At 41.8% G+C, this 17,675-nt stretch overlaps 1 protein-coding gene across 3 annotated transcripts in view; it reads left to right on the top strand.

Moving 5' to 3' along the window:
• The window catches only part of LHCGR (luteinizing hormone/choriogonadotropin receptor), a 57,578-nt gene that overhangs the window by 17,936 nt on the left and 21,967 nt on the right, over positions 1–17,675 (top strand). For all 3 annotated transcript variants that reach the window (XM_087863375.1, XM_087863374.1, XM_045787957.2), the window contains exons 2-7: positions 322–393; positions 2,563–2,637; positions 5,782–5,856; positions 7,893–7,967; positions 8,056–8,133; positions 17,352–17,420. In XM_087863375.1, coding sequence (XP_087719501.1) covers positions 322–393; positions 2,563–2,637; positions 5,782–5,856; positions 7,893–7,967; positions 8,056–8,133; positions 17,352–17,420 — 444 coding nt within the window. The remainder of the gene's footprint in view (positions 1–321; positions 394–2,562; positions 2,638–5,781; positions 5,857–7,892; positions 7,968–8,055; positions 8,134–17,351; positions 17,421–17,675) is intronic.

The raw sequence follows: 17,675 nt of genomic DNA, 5'->3' as shown, positions 1-17,675 counted from the left end.
TCTAACAACACTGTGAAGCAAGAGTTATTATTCCAATTTTATAGATGAAGAAACTGAAATGAAGGGCTTACATAACGTCCTCAGGATCACCTGGCCAGGTGGTAGGAGAGTGGAGATTTGAACCCAGATGTCTGAGCCCAAAGTTCAGGATCTTACAAAATAACATATTCTTTGATAAAGACCAAGAGTGAGTCATGGCACATCTCTATAGACACACGTGCGCGTGTGTGCACACAGACACACACACACATTTTATTCATGAACTTTAAAGGTACCCAGTCTTAAATATTAAACTCTTGGCTTTCCTTTCTTCTTTTCTAGATCACTCACCTATCTCCCTATCAAACTAATCCCACCTCAAGCTTTCAGAGGACTTAATGAGGTCATAAAAATGTAAGTAAGATACTGCATATCAAAAGACATTCATAATTGGAATAATACAATTTTTGTAAGAGAAAACATAGTTGAAAAGGGATAGTTTTTCTAGGAGAGAAACTGTCTTAAAGAAACGCCATATTTTTATCTTTATAATACAAATAACATCTAGGGACCTTTGAAGAAAAGTATGATTTTCAAGAGTCATTAAGTTCTGGATAATTAACCTTGCTTCAATGAACTGAATGCATTCTGATAAGTGATGATAAACTTCTCAAGTAGAAAAGAAAATAGATTGCAATCATAAAAACTCTCTTTCTGCTAGAGCAGTTATTCCCTTGTGTCACATTTTTAGATAACACCCACACAGAAGAAAATGTGTTGGAGGTTTATTGTGCATCAGAAGATAATCTTTATATCTAAAATATAATAAGTGTATGACAAAAACACAGTATTTATAGCTGTATTGATAAAAGGCCTTTATCAAAAGTGTAAAGCAACCCAATGATACAGCGTGATCTCACACTTGTGTCAGATGTAACTTCAATCCATTCTCCCTGGGTCTCAGCCTCTAGGGAATAAGACACCATACATGAGAGAGCACTTTCTCAGGAGTCCAGTATTCCAGCATCCTCCTTAATGTTAGTCCACGTGAAAAGACCTCAAAGGTCGTTCAGTTCCTAGAGAGCGTCTCTGATCTTAACAATCCACGGGGCTTTCGAAGCCAATCTACGTCTCTAAAGATGCTGCATCATCAATCCTAGCTCCTTGGGGAAACTCTGATTGCTCTTCAGGGTATTAGAAAGCAATGAGGATATTAAAAATCATTCCCTAAGAATTATAGAAACGTCAGTTTCCTTGAACCTAACTCTTCTCCTTCTGTTCTCAAGTTGAAATGTTGAGTTTTGATAACTTTTAATGCATTAGACCTCCTCATGAGAAAAGCAGCCACAGCTAAAGAAACAAACCATTAGGGACAAATAAAATGAATCAGTCCAGGAATAATCCATTACTGTGTTGTTCATAACAGACATTCCCTGCCTTAGGCTCAGCCTTTCTGTGGGCTAAAGCTCTCAAGTCTGAAGGCTTCAGTGAATGTTAACCTTAGAAACACCCAAATGTGCAATTTGCGAATTTGAGACTTTTTTCTCAGTTGGCAGCAAATGGTAGCTTATGTTGGGATTTTAGGGTGACATTGACATTACCTGCATGCCTGGGATGGTATATGGCAAAGCTGTTCCTTTACGTTTATTTTTTTTTTTTAATCCATTTTTTAAAAAATCCATTCAGGGGTGCCTGGATGGCTCAGTTGGTTGGGCATTCGACTCCTGGTTTCGCCTCAGGTTGAGATCTCGGGGTCGTGAGATCAAGCCTCACGTCAGGCTCTATGCTAGGCACAGAGTCTGCTTGGGATTCTCTGCCTCTCCCGCTGCCCCTTCCAGTGTTCACTCTCTCTCTCTAAAATAAATAAATACATAAAATCTTAAAAAAAAAAAAAAAAACTCCACTCACTAATCCATTCATTCATTCGTACTCTATGCACCAGGCAATATGAAGTCACCACAGACTCAGAAGTGAACAGGACGTACTCCTTGTCCTCATTTTGCCAAAAGAGAAAAATAGTCAAAGAAATAGACAGTTACAACCCAGAAAGAACGCTGACCACCTTGCAATTGCCTCAGAGCAGGATTTTGGGAAAAGGAGAAAGAGCTACGAAACAATGAATACAACCCAAATTAAATCCTCACGAGAGTGAGGGAGTTGGGAATTCAGACATCCAGATCCTGGTCCTGAGCCTTCCCATAAGCACTTTTTGCCTCTCCTCTGGAGAGTCTCAATTTCCAAAGCTGTAATACAAGAGAATCTGACTAGATTTTCTCAAAAGATTTGCCCACATCTCACAATCTGTGACTCTGAGTCTTAGATAAACAAGAAAAAAAACCTGTCACATACACAGGGGTTACTGAAACCTGCATTATCAACAGCCCCTGGGTTATAGACGCCTATCGATGCTCCTAAAGGGAGATGGTAGCACTTCAGGATGTGAGGACAACGTGAGGCATCCCTGTTTCTTTTTTAAAAGGACACGCTGGAGCCCCCAGTTGTTAGGTCCCACACAGCTTATTATGATGCATGCATGGTCATTTCTTTCATGTTTCTTCTTTTTTTTTCTTTTCTCTCCCCTAGTGAAATCTCTCAAAGTGATTCTCTGGAAAAGATAGAAGCTAATGCCTTTGACAACCTCCTCAATTTGTCTGAAATGTAAGCATCAGCTAACAGATAGTTTATTGCTGTACACTATTACCCTCGCTGGCTGGAGCCCACTCAGTATTTGTATTAAGCATCCACTGCTAGGAATCCAAGAGGAAAAGACTACAGCAATTACTAGGCCTGGGCAGGCACTAATTTCTCTCACTGCAGTGGCCTGAAGGTTGCCATGGTGACAACTGCTTCTCCCTGGGAGCTGTATAAACTCTGAAACATCACAACACAAAGTTGGAAATTAAAATTGACATTGTGGAGTCCTGCCAAGTAGCTCTTTACCTTACGGAAGGGAGGGTGTGAAGTACCTGGGGTAGTGGGGAAATTTGAAAGGGAGCTGAGAGATCATGAATTAGTTCATTGTGACTGTTAGGGCATCTTCATTTATTTACTAAATGATTCTTGGAAATCTACCACATAAAACCCTGGGTTGGACATGTGTATGCTGTTTGTTATTGTTATTGTGATGCTTTAGAATTGATTCCTAAAAACGGTCCTTTCCAAATTATCATTTTCCTCCAATTTACAAAAAAAGGTGGGTGAAGACTGGCTCGATTCAGTTTTCAGAGAATGAACCTCTGACCCAAAGAGGTTAAATGACTTGCCTGAGGTCAGACAGCAAGTCAGTGCCAGAGCTGGGACTAGGAATTGGGTCGTGAGACTCCCAAACCAGGTTTCTTACTGCTGCCTTATTGGCTGAGACGTGAGCTTCTAAAAATGTCACCTGCACAGAAGTTTTGAAAGTTAAGGGAAAGGGAAGGATATTAGCAACAAATATTTTCTTCTTTTTTTTTTTAAAGATTTTATTTATTTATTCGACAGAGAGAGACAGCCAGCGAGAGAGGGAACACAAGCAGGGGGAGTGGGAGAGGAAGAAGCAGGCTCATAGCGGAAGAGCCTGATGTGGGGCTCGATCCCGTAACACCGGGATCACGCCCTGAGCCGAAGGCAGACGCTTAACCGCTGTGCCACCCAGGCGCCCCGCAACAAATATTTTCTGCACACTTGTGCCTGGCATTTATTTCCTCGAGGTTGTGTTAATCCTCAAAGTTTCCCTGCAAAGTGGGGTAATTATCCCTTTTGTTCAAGGGAAGGAATGGAGGCTCAGAGAGGTCGGTAACTTGACCAGTGTGGCACCGTAGACAATGGCAGGGCTGAGATTCCACCCCGGCCTGTCTTTCTTCAGAACTTGTGCATCTCCCACCACACCACAAGGCCTCCCTATGAACGGTCCAATTAGCAATTATCTAAAGAGAATTACTGATTGATAAGTATGTGAGTACCTGCCACATGTCCAACCAAGGGTCAAGTGCTGCTGGAATACAGAGGAGGTAAAATATAAATCTTCCCCAGGAGATGACAGTACAGTCAGGGAGGTGAGACTCCCTCTCCAACTGATTATGGGGAAATCCAAAAAAATGGGTAATCAAATGTAGATTTATACTTGGCTAGACTTGGCTGTGAAGTAGATTTCGGGGTGGGGGGTAGAGGGAAGTGGAGGGGAGAGGTCATCACCATTACAGATGACAGTACTATTCCAGACCTAGAAATCTGCCCAAGTGATAAGGAAGCACAGCTTATACTGAGAACCACCAGAACAGCTTATGATAAATAGATTGCTCATGATGCAACAGAAAGAAAAATAAAATGCTCTAAGGGAAAGTTCATGGACTTTTCCCAAGGAAGGTCCTGAGACTAGGATGTTAGCTCCATACAGGCTCGCTCTGTTCACAGCTGTAGCCCCAGTACCTAGAACAATGCCTGGCACATGTAGGTGCTTAATAAACGTTTGTTGAGTGAGGGAATGTATGGAAGAGTAGTTTAAGGTCAGACCCCAAAAGCTCTTTAAGAAGTAAAAGTTCCTTCCACCCTACCTATATAATGCCTTACATGGCCCAGGAATGCTTGACTAAGTTGTTGTAAAAATAACTACAACAAAACAGCACTTACCTCTAAACAATCAAAAGGACATATAAGATGGAAACAGGCACCAGTGGTGGGTAACTATAGTAAGGGGGAGCGAACACTAGACTCGGAGTCCAAAAACCTGAGTTCACTTCCAAGTTGTGCCACTTCTCAGCTGTGTGACTAGAAATAAATCATTCAATCCCCTGATTTCATTAACTATAATAATAATTGTTAACATTGGTCAAAGCCTTACTGTGAGCCAGAAACATGCATTTACTTCTCAAAAACTACCCTAAGAAGAAACTATGCTTTAAGTGATGTATCCAAGGTCACACAATGAGTAAAACAAGGTTGTAAAACCAAACTGACTCCAGAGCTCCTCCAACTAAACAATACACTACATTTTCTCTATAGAACAAGAGTAATTATCATTTCTTCGGGTGGTTGCGGCATAGGGTTAGAGAGCCAAAGGCATTTATTGGCCTTTTATTGGATCCAAAGTAGACGGGCAACTGTGGCTACTTCTCAAAGGGTCAAAGCCACTGGAGAAGTAGGGAGAAGGGCAACCACACCACTGGGAGTCATGGCTGTACTTTTATACTCTACAAAGCCCTGCCTCCTACATTATCTTTACCTATTCTATTACTCACTACATACCAACCTATGAAGTAGGAAGAGTGCACATTAATATTCTCAATTTATAGAAGGTCACACCAGCTCAGGGACGGTGGGAGGCCGTGCATCATCACACAGCAAATTATCTATACAGTGGGCATAAAATCTCCCCACATCGAAGGCCCTGGACTGATCCAAAGACTGAGTGCCTGTCTGGATCATTGGTCAGTGTGGCTGCCAGCCCAGTATGTAGAAGACCAGTTTCCCTGTAAGGGAGACTGGCCAATTTGCTCATCTGACCTGGGAGTGGAATCTCCCATCACCCTCAGTGTGTAGGCTCCATGGTGGAGCAGGGTCTACTTGGCCGGGAGTCCTGGAAGTTGGTGCTGCCTCACCGAGTGGGACAGAACAGACTCCCAGCTATGATGTTTACACCTGCCTCGGCCAAACATGGCTCTTACATGCAGTTTTTATCCCCAGGCTCTCAGGAGCTCCTCTCAAGCATATGAAAGTCACTTGATTTTTGTTGACGCCATTTTCAGCCAGCATGTTTTGGTAACTATGGTCTTGTACATTCCAAACAATACATATTTCTTAAAACAGCTCCTTCTCTCTTTACAGACTGATCCAGAACACCAAAAACCTGGTGTACATCGAGCCTGGAGCATTTAGAAATCTTCCCCGGTTAAAATACCTGTGAGGATTTTTCCTTTTTGAGCAACTGGGGACAGAAACTGGGTATCTGATGAAAATCAAAACAATTAAAATATTGGGAAGATTTTTTTAACTATATACTTAGCATCATTTGCACGTCTGTCTTCAGCCTTCGGATTAAAATTTAATCAGCATTTCTTGTCAGCCACCAGGCTGGGTGCTTTCTGAATCCATATAACTGGCTCCCAACGTTTTCACTCTCCAGAAAGCACATGAACAGAATATCTCTCCTTGCAATGATTTTCAAAACTGACAGTGGGAGTGGGGGGGGGGATCATGACACTTGAAAAGGGGTAAATCAGAATCGCTAAGGTGAGGTTGGTGATGCAGACAGAGCACAGGTGAAAGTAGGAGAGGCAATTCTGATTTGACACCCACCCCTGGTTAAGAATGACTGATTCCTTCATCTCATTTGTTCCTTTATGCATCAAGTGAAAACTTTTTTAAGTATTGCCTTGAGGTAGGCACTGTGTCATATAAACTAGATCACTGTTTTCTGTTTCCCATTAAATCTTATTAAGTCCACTAGTTAGAATTATAAGTTGAGTACCACGGGAACCCAGCAGATTCATTGCCTTGCCAGCGAAACCAAAAATTCCTGAAACTTGATACAATCTATAAACTATGGACCACTATGGATCTTCTCAGCGGTCAAGCAGTCACTTATTCACACAGAAAAGTGTAAACCCTCTAACACAGAGGTCCTCTTTTCTTCCTGATAAGTTAAATTTCATAAAATCTCCAGAGGATGGGAGTCCACAAACCCCACCACTTAAAAAAAAAACAAAAACAAAAACAACAAACCTGCAGAGGGAAGGGAGGATATCTCCCTGGGTCTGGTGTCATCTGTACAGCCTTGCCCTGGGGCCACCTACAGGAGCTGCTGCTGCACAAGGATAGCTCCTTTGAAAGCTCTAACACCGCATGGCTCCTAGACCAGGTGTTCTGCTTTTCCAGGCCTCCAAGGCTGTGCAGGACACATAAACATCTGCATTGTCAACCACTTCAGAAAAACATAAGGAAAAAAAAAAAAAAAAGAAAACATAAGAAAATCCCAGGACCAAATTTGACCACTACAGTCCCTCGTTATCTAAGAATCATTGTCTCTATTAAATAGCATTTTCACCCCTCGAACAAGTGATAGTCCCCCAACCCCAGTACACATTGCTGTCAGAGTTACAATGCCATCACCAGCCACAGAGAGGGCAAAGATTCAGTGCGATCTGGGGTTATAGGTAAGAAGGAGCCCAAGGAGAGACCTGGCTTCCTTCCGTTGTCACCAGAGTGTGAGGAAGTTCCTATCAGTTTCTGCAGGCCCGCACAGGGGAATTGAAAACTCGGCTAGGGGAAATCCGGATGCCGGGACTCCTCTGAAGGAGTCCCACTTTGTGTCCCAATTTAACCTATCACTGAAGTTTCTCTCTTCCCTGAAGCTTAAATAAAAGGTGGGAGGAAGAAGAGCCCTGAGTAGCTCCAGTAACCAAAAGCGTGTTCAGTGATTTCAGTATGTTATCAGGAAGAACTTCCTGCACCACAAGGTAGCTAAAGAAAGAAAGATTTTTAATAATGAGGGATATGGATTTCTCATATGGAGATTAATATTCCTAAAGTGTTTGAGTTAAAACCTATTCCAAAGTAGAGGGATGCTTTCTAGAACTATCAAGAGCAAATTACCAAAAAAGAATAGGATAGAATACAACAGAAAAATGCAATTGATACAATAGGAAAAGACAGGCTGGAAACACAAATATAAATGAAAAAGACCTGAAAATTTAGTTCCGGCCCCTACATCTTTAAACAGGAGTCTTTAGAGCAACTTCTTCTGTAGTGTTAGGGGCTTTAAAGTTCTGACAATCTTCAACAGCTAAAAGTGCTACCAATAAAGACAAACTCAATATTTTTTTAATGTGAAAATAGTCTTTGCAAAGTGCCTTTCTACTGCGCTTATCTTTATGCCTTAATAACAGTCCCTTTTACTCACTCTCTGCCCACACCCCCCCCCCCCGCCCCAATCACAGGAGCATCTGTAACACAGGCATCCGAAAGCTTCCAGATGTTACAAAGATCTTCTCCTCTGAATTTAATTTCATTCTGTAAGTATGAGGCTGATTGCTATGTGTAACAGTTTCCTATTTGCAGCTAAAATTTGGAAAGTAAATATTTCTTATTTTATTCCTCCAGGGAAATTTGTGATAACTTACACATAACCACCATACCAGGAAATGCTTTTCAAGGGATGAATAACGAATCCATAACACTGTGAGTAAACTCCCAGATTCACGTTCTGCCATACAGGCTCCTGCTATTCTCGCTTCTAGTTTGAGGTGAGCTCTTTCTCATCTTTAACCACGTTCCTCATTCACTGGTAACGTTCTTTACGACCTAAAATGCTAAGGGTGAGAGCAGTTGTGCGGGATTGCAGCTGGATCATGTGTTCACACAACCACCAACCAACCCATTCAGTTTAAAATGAATCAGACGGGCCCTGAGGATGGACAGTGACCAAATTTCCAACTGATGAAATTGTTCACTGCATCAATGGCACACTTTGAAGCTGGGAGGGAAACGGATGCCCTGGTTCAAAGAGCACAGAAATTTCAAGTTTCAAATGAGAAGTTTGGAAAGATATTCTTCAAGTAGGTAGGATAGTTGATCGATTGACCCTGCATTCGCTCTCTTACTCTCTCTTGCTCTGATTTTTTTACTTTGCTTCTGAAGAGTACCATCTATACCCATTCCCTACATCCCTAATACTTGAAAATAGTGTCTTTTCCCTTGACGATCACTCATCAGGTTACCCTTTCATGCTGTCTCCTAAGGCCTTGCTGTTCAAAGTATGGCCCATGGACCAGCATCTGCTGCACCTGCCAAGAGCTGGTTAGACACACAGACCCTCTGCACTCAGAACCACTGACTCGGAATCTGCGAGTTCCCAAGTGATTCACACACACAGAAAGTTTGCAGGCCACTGTGCTAGGATAACCGAACCTATTCTCTTCACTGTTCATCTGCCTCACTTCCTTCCCTCTGGGGCCCCTGCCGTCCGCACGTCGGGCACCCGCCTTCGCCCCACCATTCAGAAGGAGGCTTCTGGGCACCATGTCTCACTTATCTCCAAAGTCCAGTGACCCATACTCAATTCTTTTCCCCACATCCATATCCCTCTCTTTGGTTACAGCCCATGGCAGGGTTGTAATGAGTCAATAAATGAGCTTGCCCATAAAGAAAGAGAGAGCATGCATTGAAGGACCCCAAAATGAGGAGATAGTTGTGAAGCAAGAGAAGAGACCATCTCAGAGGACTCTCTTTTATATCATGGATTTTTAATATTGGTATCACCGTACATTGCATTTGAATAGTACTTTTTACTTTGTGTAGGTACAATTCCACACATATAACTGTCATGTTACAAAGCTATAGCCCATGTGCCTCCACCTCAGAGTACTGTAGTGAAAGGAATACGGAGCAGCAACCAAAAAAAAAAAAAAAATCTTTTTTTCAAGATAAATTCTTTATTTGCAGCTCTTAAACAATAGGAAAGAGATAGGAGATCCTAGAAAATCTTCTCTACAGCCTTTCTGCTCCTCTACTTCCCTCACACACTAAAGCTCTTCCAGCTCTATTTATAAAGTATTTCCAACTCACCATGCATGTATCTAGAACTACTCATTTATCACATTCCCCATCAGAGACAGAGCAAAGACGGCATGGGGAGGTACCACAGACCTTAGGATTTGGGGTCTTCCTATGTCTTTAGTGAGAACACAAAAGATATACAATTCATGTTCCCAAGTTGCTCAGAATCTCAATTATGAGGAAATAGAGAAAGTATGGGGGCAAACCTGAAATAATGAAAGAATATTACAAACCAGTAGATATTCACTGTGAGAGTTTATGTTATGCAGAAATGAGAAGTCTTGGAGAAGTCCTCTTGGACTGGATAAGTCAGAGGAGGCTGCACGGTGGAGCTGAGACTTGAGTTAGACCTTGTAGTTTCAGCAACATTGGTATGGGTAAATGTGATAATAGCAGCTAATATTTATACAGCACTTAGTAAAGGCCTGCACTGTTTTTAAGTACTTTTTTTAAAACTCATTTACATTTCACTGCAACCCTATAAAGTAGGGACTATCAGTACGATTTTTAGATGAGGAAACCAAGGTACTCTGAGATTAAGTAATTTGCCCAGGGTGAAGATTTAGACCCTTCTGGCTCCAGAATCACAGTCTTAACCATTACATGGTACCATACACCGAGAAAAGGGGAGTGAGTAGTCTAAGTGAAAGGACATCATGAGCAAAAGCATGGCTGTGGGAAAGAGGACAACAGGATATGTCTTACTGATTGGGGAGTACACACCCAGCTTAAGAAACAGGAAATAGGTTTAGCTAAATGGCAGGGGTGGAGGGGACAATGGCTTGCTGAGTCTTGAATGCTGGAATAAAGGAGTAAAAGCTTAGAAGTAACTCTGACAAAAGTGATAAAAAGAAACCACCCAATAGAGTAGCCTTTATTCAAAGATCACAAATATCCAAGACTTCGAATTTGACCTAAATCTAAAAATAATCAGGACCCAAATGATACCTGTCCCAGGTAAATGTACAGCCAGAAGAATGAAGTGGAAATGGAATGAATGAAAAGACAGAAGATGTGGAGAACGATCAAGAAGAAAACAAATATTGGGATGATCCACAGCCCCCTGTCAGCTCCCCAGACTGGAGCACCCCACCAAACTCAAGGAACAACCACAGATTCCTTTCACTCATCACATTTCAGCATGTGCACATGAGAGCTGCACAGTATTTTTTATTATGGGGCCATTAATTTATGTTAGTTATGATTTTAAGAAGAATAGTGCCTACCAGCAGGGCATAATTGCCCCACCTCTGAAGTTAATGAGGATTGCAGATTCATCTCTCCTAGTGGGCCCAGGGGGCATTGTACTTCCATCCCCCTCCTCACTCTCAGCCCTTCATCTGGAAGGGGAGTGATTAGTCATTTGCTTGGCACTTGTTCTCAGCTGAATGGGCCCTTCTGTAAGTGAAGGACCCTGCGGAGAGCCCTGTTGGAAAAAGGGTATTACACTTAAAGAGGAAAGCCTTATTTTCTCAGCTATAAAGTTCAACTCCCTAATTAGAAAAGAATGAAAGCAGGCCTTCTGTCGTCATTATTAGTAGTATTTGAGATTTGGCTTTTTGTGGAACCTTTCCTGCCCTCCCCTCACCCAAATCTTTATCAACTGTGAGCTCATTTAATGAAAACAAAACACTTCACTTGATGCTGGAGAAGCTCAGGGGGGCTAATGCTAAAACTATGCATTATACTCTTATGTCCCTTTATAGCCACTTTGGCTTTTCATTAAATCTCCTCAAGAGGCCACCTTGAAATGAACCCCCTGAGCGAGCAGGCTTTGGCTACACCACCTTTGAAATATTCTAGATGACTGGTCATACCAGTCTCAAAAAAGAGACAACTTTGATTCACGTCTGGACTCCACAAAAAAAAAGGAAAGGTCATGGCAACTAATTCTCAGGAAAAGAATGCCTGGCAAAGGATGGCAAGAGTCCAGGCTGCACCTGTGATAAGCCACACTAAAAGGACTGCTGGGTGTTGGAACGGAAAGCCTGGGTTCTAGTCCTGGGCCTGTGTCTAATGACCCTTAGTCAACTTATACCACCCACACATGGCTCTGTCTCTGAGTACCCAATGGGATTATTGATATCTCCTTGTGCAAATTCAATCGCATCGTGTCAAATACATGGCACCACCACGATTAAAAGCAAATATTCAGGGGCACCTGGGTAGCGCAGTCGTTAAGCGTCTGCCTTCGGCTCAGGGCGTGATCCCGGTGTTCTGGGATCGAGTCCCACATCGGGCTCCTCGGCTGTGAGCCTGCTTCTTCCTCCCTACTCCCCCTGCTTGTGATCCCTCTCTCGCTGGCTGTCTCTCTGTCACATAAATAAATAAAATCTTTAAAAAAAAAAAAAAGCAATATTCAGCAATCCAGCTGTTTAAGACCATCCTGAAAACACCATGTCTCATCACCTCTTTTTAAATATTTTTTATTTTAAAAATGTTCAATGGACAAGTAGAGTCACTTTCCATTTGTCTTTCCAATAATACCCCTATACATCTTACCAAGATTTACCAACTATAAGCAGCTTGCCACACCCACCCCATCTCTATATATGTAAGTATATACGACACATTTCCTTTTGGCCAAACCATCCAAAAGAAGTTTATAGATATGATGATACTTCATACCTTAAATACTTCAGCATGTTATCTCCCCAAAACAGGGACATTCTATATAACTACACCATTACACCTCCCCCCCACCAAAAAATAAAAACCATGAATTTAATGACATTGTCCAACCTATAGCCCACATTCCAATAAAAATGTCCTTTATAGAATTTTTTTAAACTCAGAATGCAATCAAAATTTTATTCATTGCACATACGCATTAGTCCTCCGAACCTCACCTCCTACACCACCAAGATCTGCTCCCCCACTTTCCTCTGTTCTTTATGACACCAATTCCTTGAAGGAGCCCAGGCCAGTTGTCTGGATTCATCTGACTGTATTGTCAGGATTAGATTCAGGTCAACATTTCTGCAAGAACACTGCAAAGGGCATTCTGTGTCTCTCCCAGTGCATCAAACCAGAAGATACGTCATGCCATGCTCCTTGGCCATTTAAAGTGTGACTGCCAGACATCTTCATTGTAAGGGCACATTCTTCCCTTTGTCATTAATAATAAACCATAGTGGGATACTTTGAGTTGGTGCAACTAGCCCATTGGCCAACAACCCTTCATCTAATGCTTTCAGCATCAACTGATTATTCGGTTATTATTCAAGGAGTTACAAAATGGAAGTTTTAAGGTTCATCATTCTACATTTATTACCAGCGCTCTTCTGTAAAAAAAAAAAAAAAGAAGAAGAATCCTCTCCTTCTCTATCTCTCTCTTTTTTAAGTATCACTGTGGAAGTAGATTTTTCAAAAATTTTATTCAATATATTATAATCCATTGCTGTCATCATTCTTTTGGATGCCTGTCATCTTTTTGTTATTATGTATGGTAAAGTCATATAAGATGACATGAACTTGGCTGAGGGGAACTTGAAGGGAAACATAACAACTCAGTGCGGCTGAAAAGCAGGAGGTATGCCCACATCAGAGAGAGGATTCCCTTGTCATTGAGACTAGAAGCCCCACAGAAACGGGGGACTTCTGATGAACATTCAAAACTAGGGTCATGGCCGCATATAGAGATCGGCCTGGTGACAATGACTGGTGACAAGTTATCCATACAAGTTAACCACGGCCAGGGCGTGCACTCAAGAAGTATCTTCATACACTTCATACACAGGAATTATTCAGGTATAAAAGGATGCCAGCAAAATACCACAGGGAGAAGAAAGTGGTGAATTAGGATCCCTGTTCTTTAGGTAGGTATCTGATTAGTCATTTCATAAAAATTTGCTTAAAGATATATCACCATGTGGCATATTTTCTAAAATAGAAACCCTGAGGCCACTTTTTGAGACCCTGCAGATCTGCAGACACAAATTAAGCTTTCTTCTTTAAAATCATCCCAAAACTAGGTGGTTACATGATCCAAAAGGAAACCATGGCAGACCATTTAATACTGTTAATATAACCCTAGAAATGCTTTTAAAGCCCCAGGAATATTTGGAGTTTGTTTCAAGGCGTCATTCAGAATGAGAGTATCATCTGTGATTAAGTTCTAAAACCTGAACCTTATTTTGAATAAAAAGGTGACATTCTCTCTTTTTGAATCACAATTACTGACATTTGAATAGAGAACACAGACAATGCTTTAAAGTAAGGTGCAGCTATTGTAATACAGAAGGGGGAAAAAATCATTTCTGTGCTTGTGACAGCATCCTCAAGGCAAAGGGAGCCGTCCTCATTTAATTCTGACACCATGATGTTCTGGGGAAAAAGTTATCTGAAGTGACTCTCCAGATGTTTTAAGGGGCATTTTAAAGCATTGTGCAGGCCTGACAGCAGGAGGCCTCCCACTCACATTCGTAACTTCTCCAAAGTAAGAAAGCCACTGTTTTAATCAAAACAAAGCAACACATTCTATTGTGTGCAACTGGTAAGAACAAAGCTGAAGAGCAGCAGCTGAAAAGGAAACAGTGAGCCCCACTCTTCGGGAAGTCAGGACAAGCAGGACCCAGAATATTAAAAAAAAAAAAAAAAAAAAAAGACCTGAAAAATGTCCCAATACAAGCATGTCAATGATGCCAACACAGACCAAAGATGTTTAAGGGCCTCTGGAGAGTGAGTGCATGTGAGGCAGCCCAGGTCACTAAACTGACCTGCTCCACCAAGAACAGGAAGGCCCCTACCCCAGTGGACAACAGCTCAATTAAACGGACTGCTACATTTCATGGAAATCCTGTCCAGAGCATGGCAAGGGAGACCCTCTATTCTGGTCAGAGAGATGGAGCTACTATAAAATATAATAATAATAATAATAATAATAATAATAATAATAATAATAATAATGGCAACACATTAAGCATTTACTGTGTTCCGGGACTTATTTCTACATGCTTAACATATGTTTAGCATTTTAATCCATCCAACAGCCTTTTGAGGTCGGTACTATTCTTATCATCCCTATTTTCAGATTAGGAAATTAAGACACAAAGAGGTTAAGTAACTGCCTAAAGTAACTTAGCTAGTAAGTAGCGAGCTGGGATTCAAGCCCCACAGTTGGGCTGAAGACTTGCAGCTGCACTTAGAGCAATGGCATTGTAAACCCCACTAAAAATATATATATATATAAAATCCTAATATGTATCAAAACTAGGATCAGGACAGCACGTAACAGTGATGGGGAATGGGCATCCAGACAACTGATGGCAGCTTTGCTTTGCTCAAAACAGAGTAGGAGCTACTTTTTCTCAATTCACTATACATATAGCTCCATCACTTAGAAGGTAGGGAAAGCAGTAAGGGAACCAGACTCTGGACTCAGTTCTATCCAGCAAACCATCTGATCTGCGTGTGGAAATGATGAGAGCTGTATCATCCTATGCTGTACCCTAGGGCAAGGCGCCCCAAAGTGGCATGCCCAAGCTCACTGGGAGAGCTTTTTATAGAAGTGCATATTCCGGAACACCACTACCAGATTCTGATTCCACAGCTCTGCAGGGCACCTGCCCGGTGGGTCTGAGTCTGCATTTCTGGCAAGCAGCTCCAGTTGATTCTGAGTCAGTGAATGAAGGAAGGGCAATGCTTTGACAAACCCTGGCCGAGACTCTAAGAAATCCAATTTCAAAGAAGTTCAGAGAAAAGTCTGATACGATTCCTTCATCTACAAGAGATTGCTGTAAAGGAATTCAAACCCCCAAATGATAAGGGACTGCCAAAGAATCATAGTCTAAGTGTGAAATTAAAAAAAGAATTCTTTCTTTGAGCTGCTAAGGAGGCAAGAAGGTTGTACGTAATTATACAACAGAGATAAACCAAGTAACTATCCCCTCAAATTCTAGAAAACTACTGAAAAACGACACCCGATAATCCATTACAGAGTACAGTTAAGAGCTCATTGGTGAAGTTGTAAATTCAAAATTTCAGAAGAAAGCACAGGACAGCAGGAGAAGCGAGAGAAGCCTGTTCCTTACGTGGAAGGTCAAGGCTACTGCTCCTCCCAGCCTGTTGACTGAGCTCCTACCCCCACACACATAAGCACTACACATATACCACAAGACGAAATTCCATCCTTGTTCTATTTAACAAAGGCTAGAGACCCCTTGCGGACAACAGCCACCTAGAATAGGAACAGCTGGGGAAGGTGTCTAAACTGTTTCTTAAGCCGCACCCACCAGCCCATCCCTACGTGGCCATGCAACCACCAGCAACCCTGTAAAGGGAAGCTAGGCTCTTGCCAGACGCTGGAGCTTAATTTTATGTTATACCGTAGCTCTTTCTCACTTGAGTATTACATCATGGCTCATGAAGAACTTACACAAATAATTCTAAGACTGTGACTTTCAAACGTGCTTGGATGACTATGATTTATAGTAAGAAATTCATCTTACATATACCCATTTGTTCATCCAATTCATTTAACATATATTTACTGTAATCCTCCCAAGGGGCAGGCACTGTTCTAGACGCAGGAGATTCCGTAAGAAACAGAACAGTTTGCAATCCTTGCTCTCCTGAAGCTTACATTCTGCTGGGGAAGGCAGATGATGAACGCGTATGATATAATCACACGTCAGATGCTGATAAAGCCACAGAGGAAACACAAATCTAGGGGGGATGGGAACGTGGGAATGCTGGGAGTTTAATGGGCAATGAAGAAAGCCTGCACGAAGAACATGACATCAAGCACAGCCCTGCAGGAGGAGGAAGAGGGCCCATGTGGATATCTCAGGGAAGAAAAATGAAAACAAAGAGTGAAACTGCTGTGCTGGACGTAGCCCGAGACAGTGTGTTCTGGTCCCATTTCTGCCTATGGTGGGCTTTATTTAGACAAGTCACTTTCCTTTCTGAGTCTCTTCCCTTCTTTGTAAAATGAAGGTGTGCCACTTGATCCTCTCCAAGCTCATTCCTGGCTCCAGCATTTCCCAACAGCTGTCTTGAGAAGCCTCTTAACGTCTTATATTAGGCAGACGTATATGTATCTATATATGTGTATGTATACTTTTATGTACATATAACATAGAAAAATGGTGGAACAAATTCCATAAATAGTACTACCCTAATTACATGCAACACACTCCAATATTTTCCATTTTGTCCTATTCTGTTCTATTTCATTTTGCTAAATGCTGATTGCACCCAACTAAACTGATTTCACTATCTGCTAATTGGTCTTAAAGAACCACTTACAGGCATCGAAATCTTCTTGGTTGGGGAGCCAAATACGGCATCAGCAAAACAAAAAAAAAATCCTTTCCATGGAAAAGAAAAGCTAAGTCAGTAGTGGAGCCTTCCTCTGCCCCGCATTTCAGCCTCTCAGAAAGCCCACATGCCACACAGGCCTGTAGAAGTAGAGGCGAGACTTGAGAGTTAGTCAAATGGCTCTGGCCACTAATTCTGCTTCTACTCCGACTTTCTTTAACCTTGAGCAAACTGCACCACAACAGTGAGACTTGGAAATGATAATGAGGATAAAGTCACAGTATACATGTAGAATGACTGATCAAGTATCTGGCTCTTAATAAACACTTTATAAACAAACCAATCGGTGATGGTGCCGCTGGTGGAAGTGAAGCCAAAGTAGAGCAGAAACGAAAACAAAGCAAAACAAAACCAAAAACCAGCTCCACTCACCAGCTCCTTAGAATCCAAAAGGTTAGAGAAACAGAGCTAGATTTTGTGAATGCCAGTAATTATTTTAGGAATAAATGTCACAGAGGGAAGAATGTGTGATTCCAAAATGTGCTTCTTTTACTGCTAAATCCTCTCTCCTCTCACTTCAGCAAACTATATGGAAATGGGTTTGAAGAAATACAAAGTCATGCCTTCAACGGGACGACGCTGATTTCCCTGTAAGTATGTGCTTATTTCCCCAGCTCATGAATAAAAATGAAATATTACTCTAGCTACCAGATCACATTCAATCTTCAGCAACTAAGTCAGGACAAAAATAAACTTTCAAGTGGCTAGTCGTCAGTGTTTCACTCATGTTACTAGGCAACTGGCTGGCTAGAAACCCCAGAGCCCCCTGATTTCAAAGATAGATGCAGCCTGGAGACATTAAAGTTGACAGTTTGCTAAAATATTCAACACCCTACTTTAGTCTC

This window comes from Ursus americanus, chromosome 7, assembly GCF_024610735.1.
Source record: "Ursus americanus isolate L20-20 chromosome 7, mUrsAme1.1.p, whole genome shotgun sequence".
NCBI classification, from domain to species: domain Eukaryota; kingdom Metazoa; phylum Chordata; class Mammalia; order Carnivora; family Ursidae; genus Ursus; species Ursus americanus.
The sequence above is the reverse complement of the archived record's forward strand: the minus strand, read 5'-3'. Positions and strand labels throughout refer to the sequence as shown.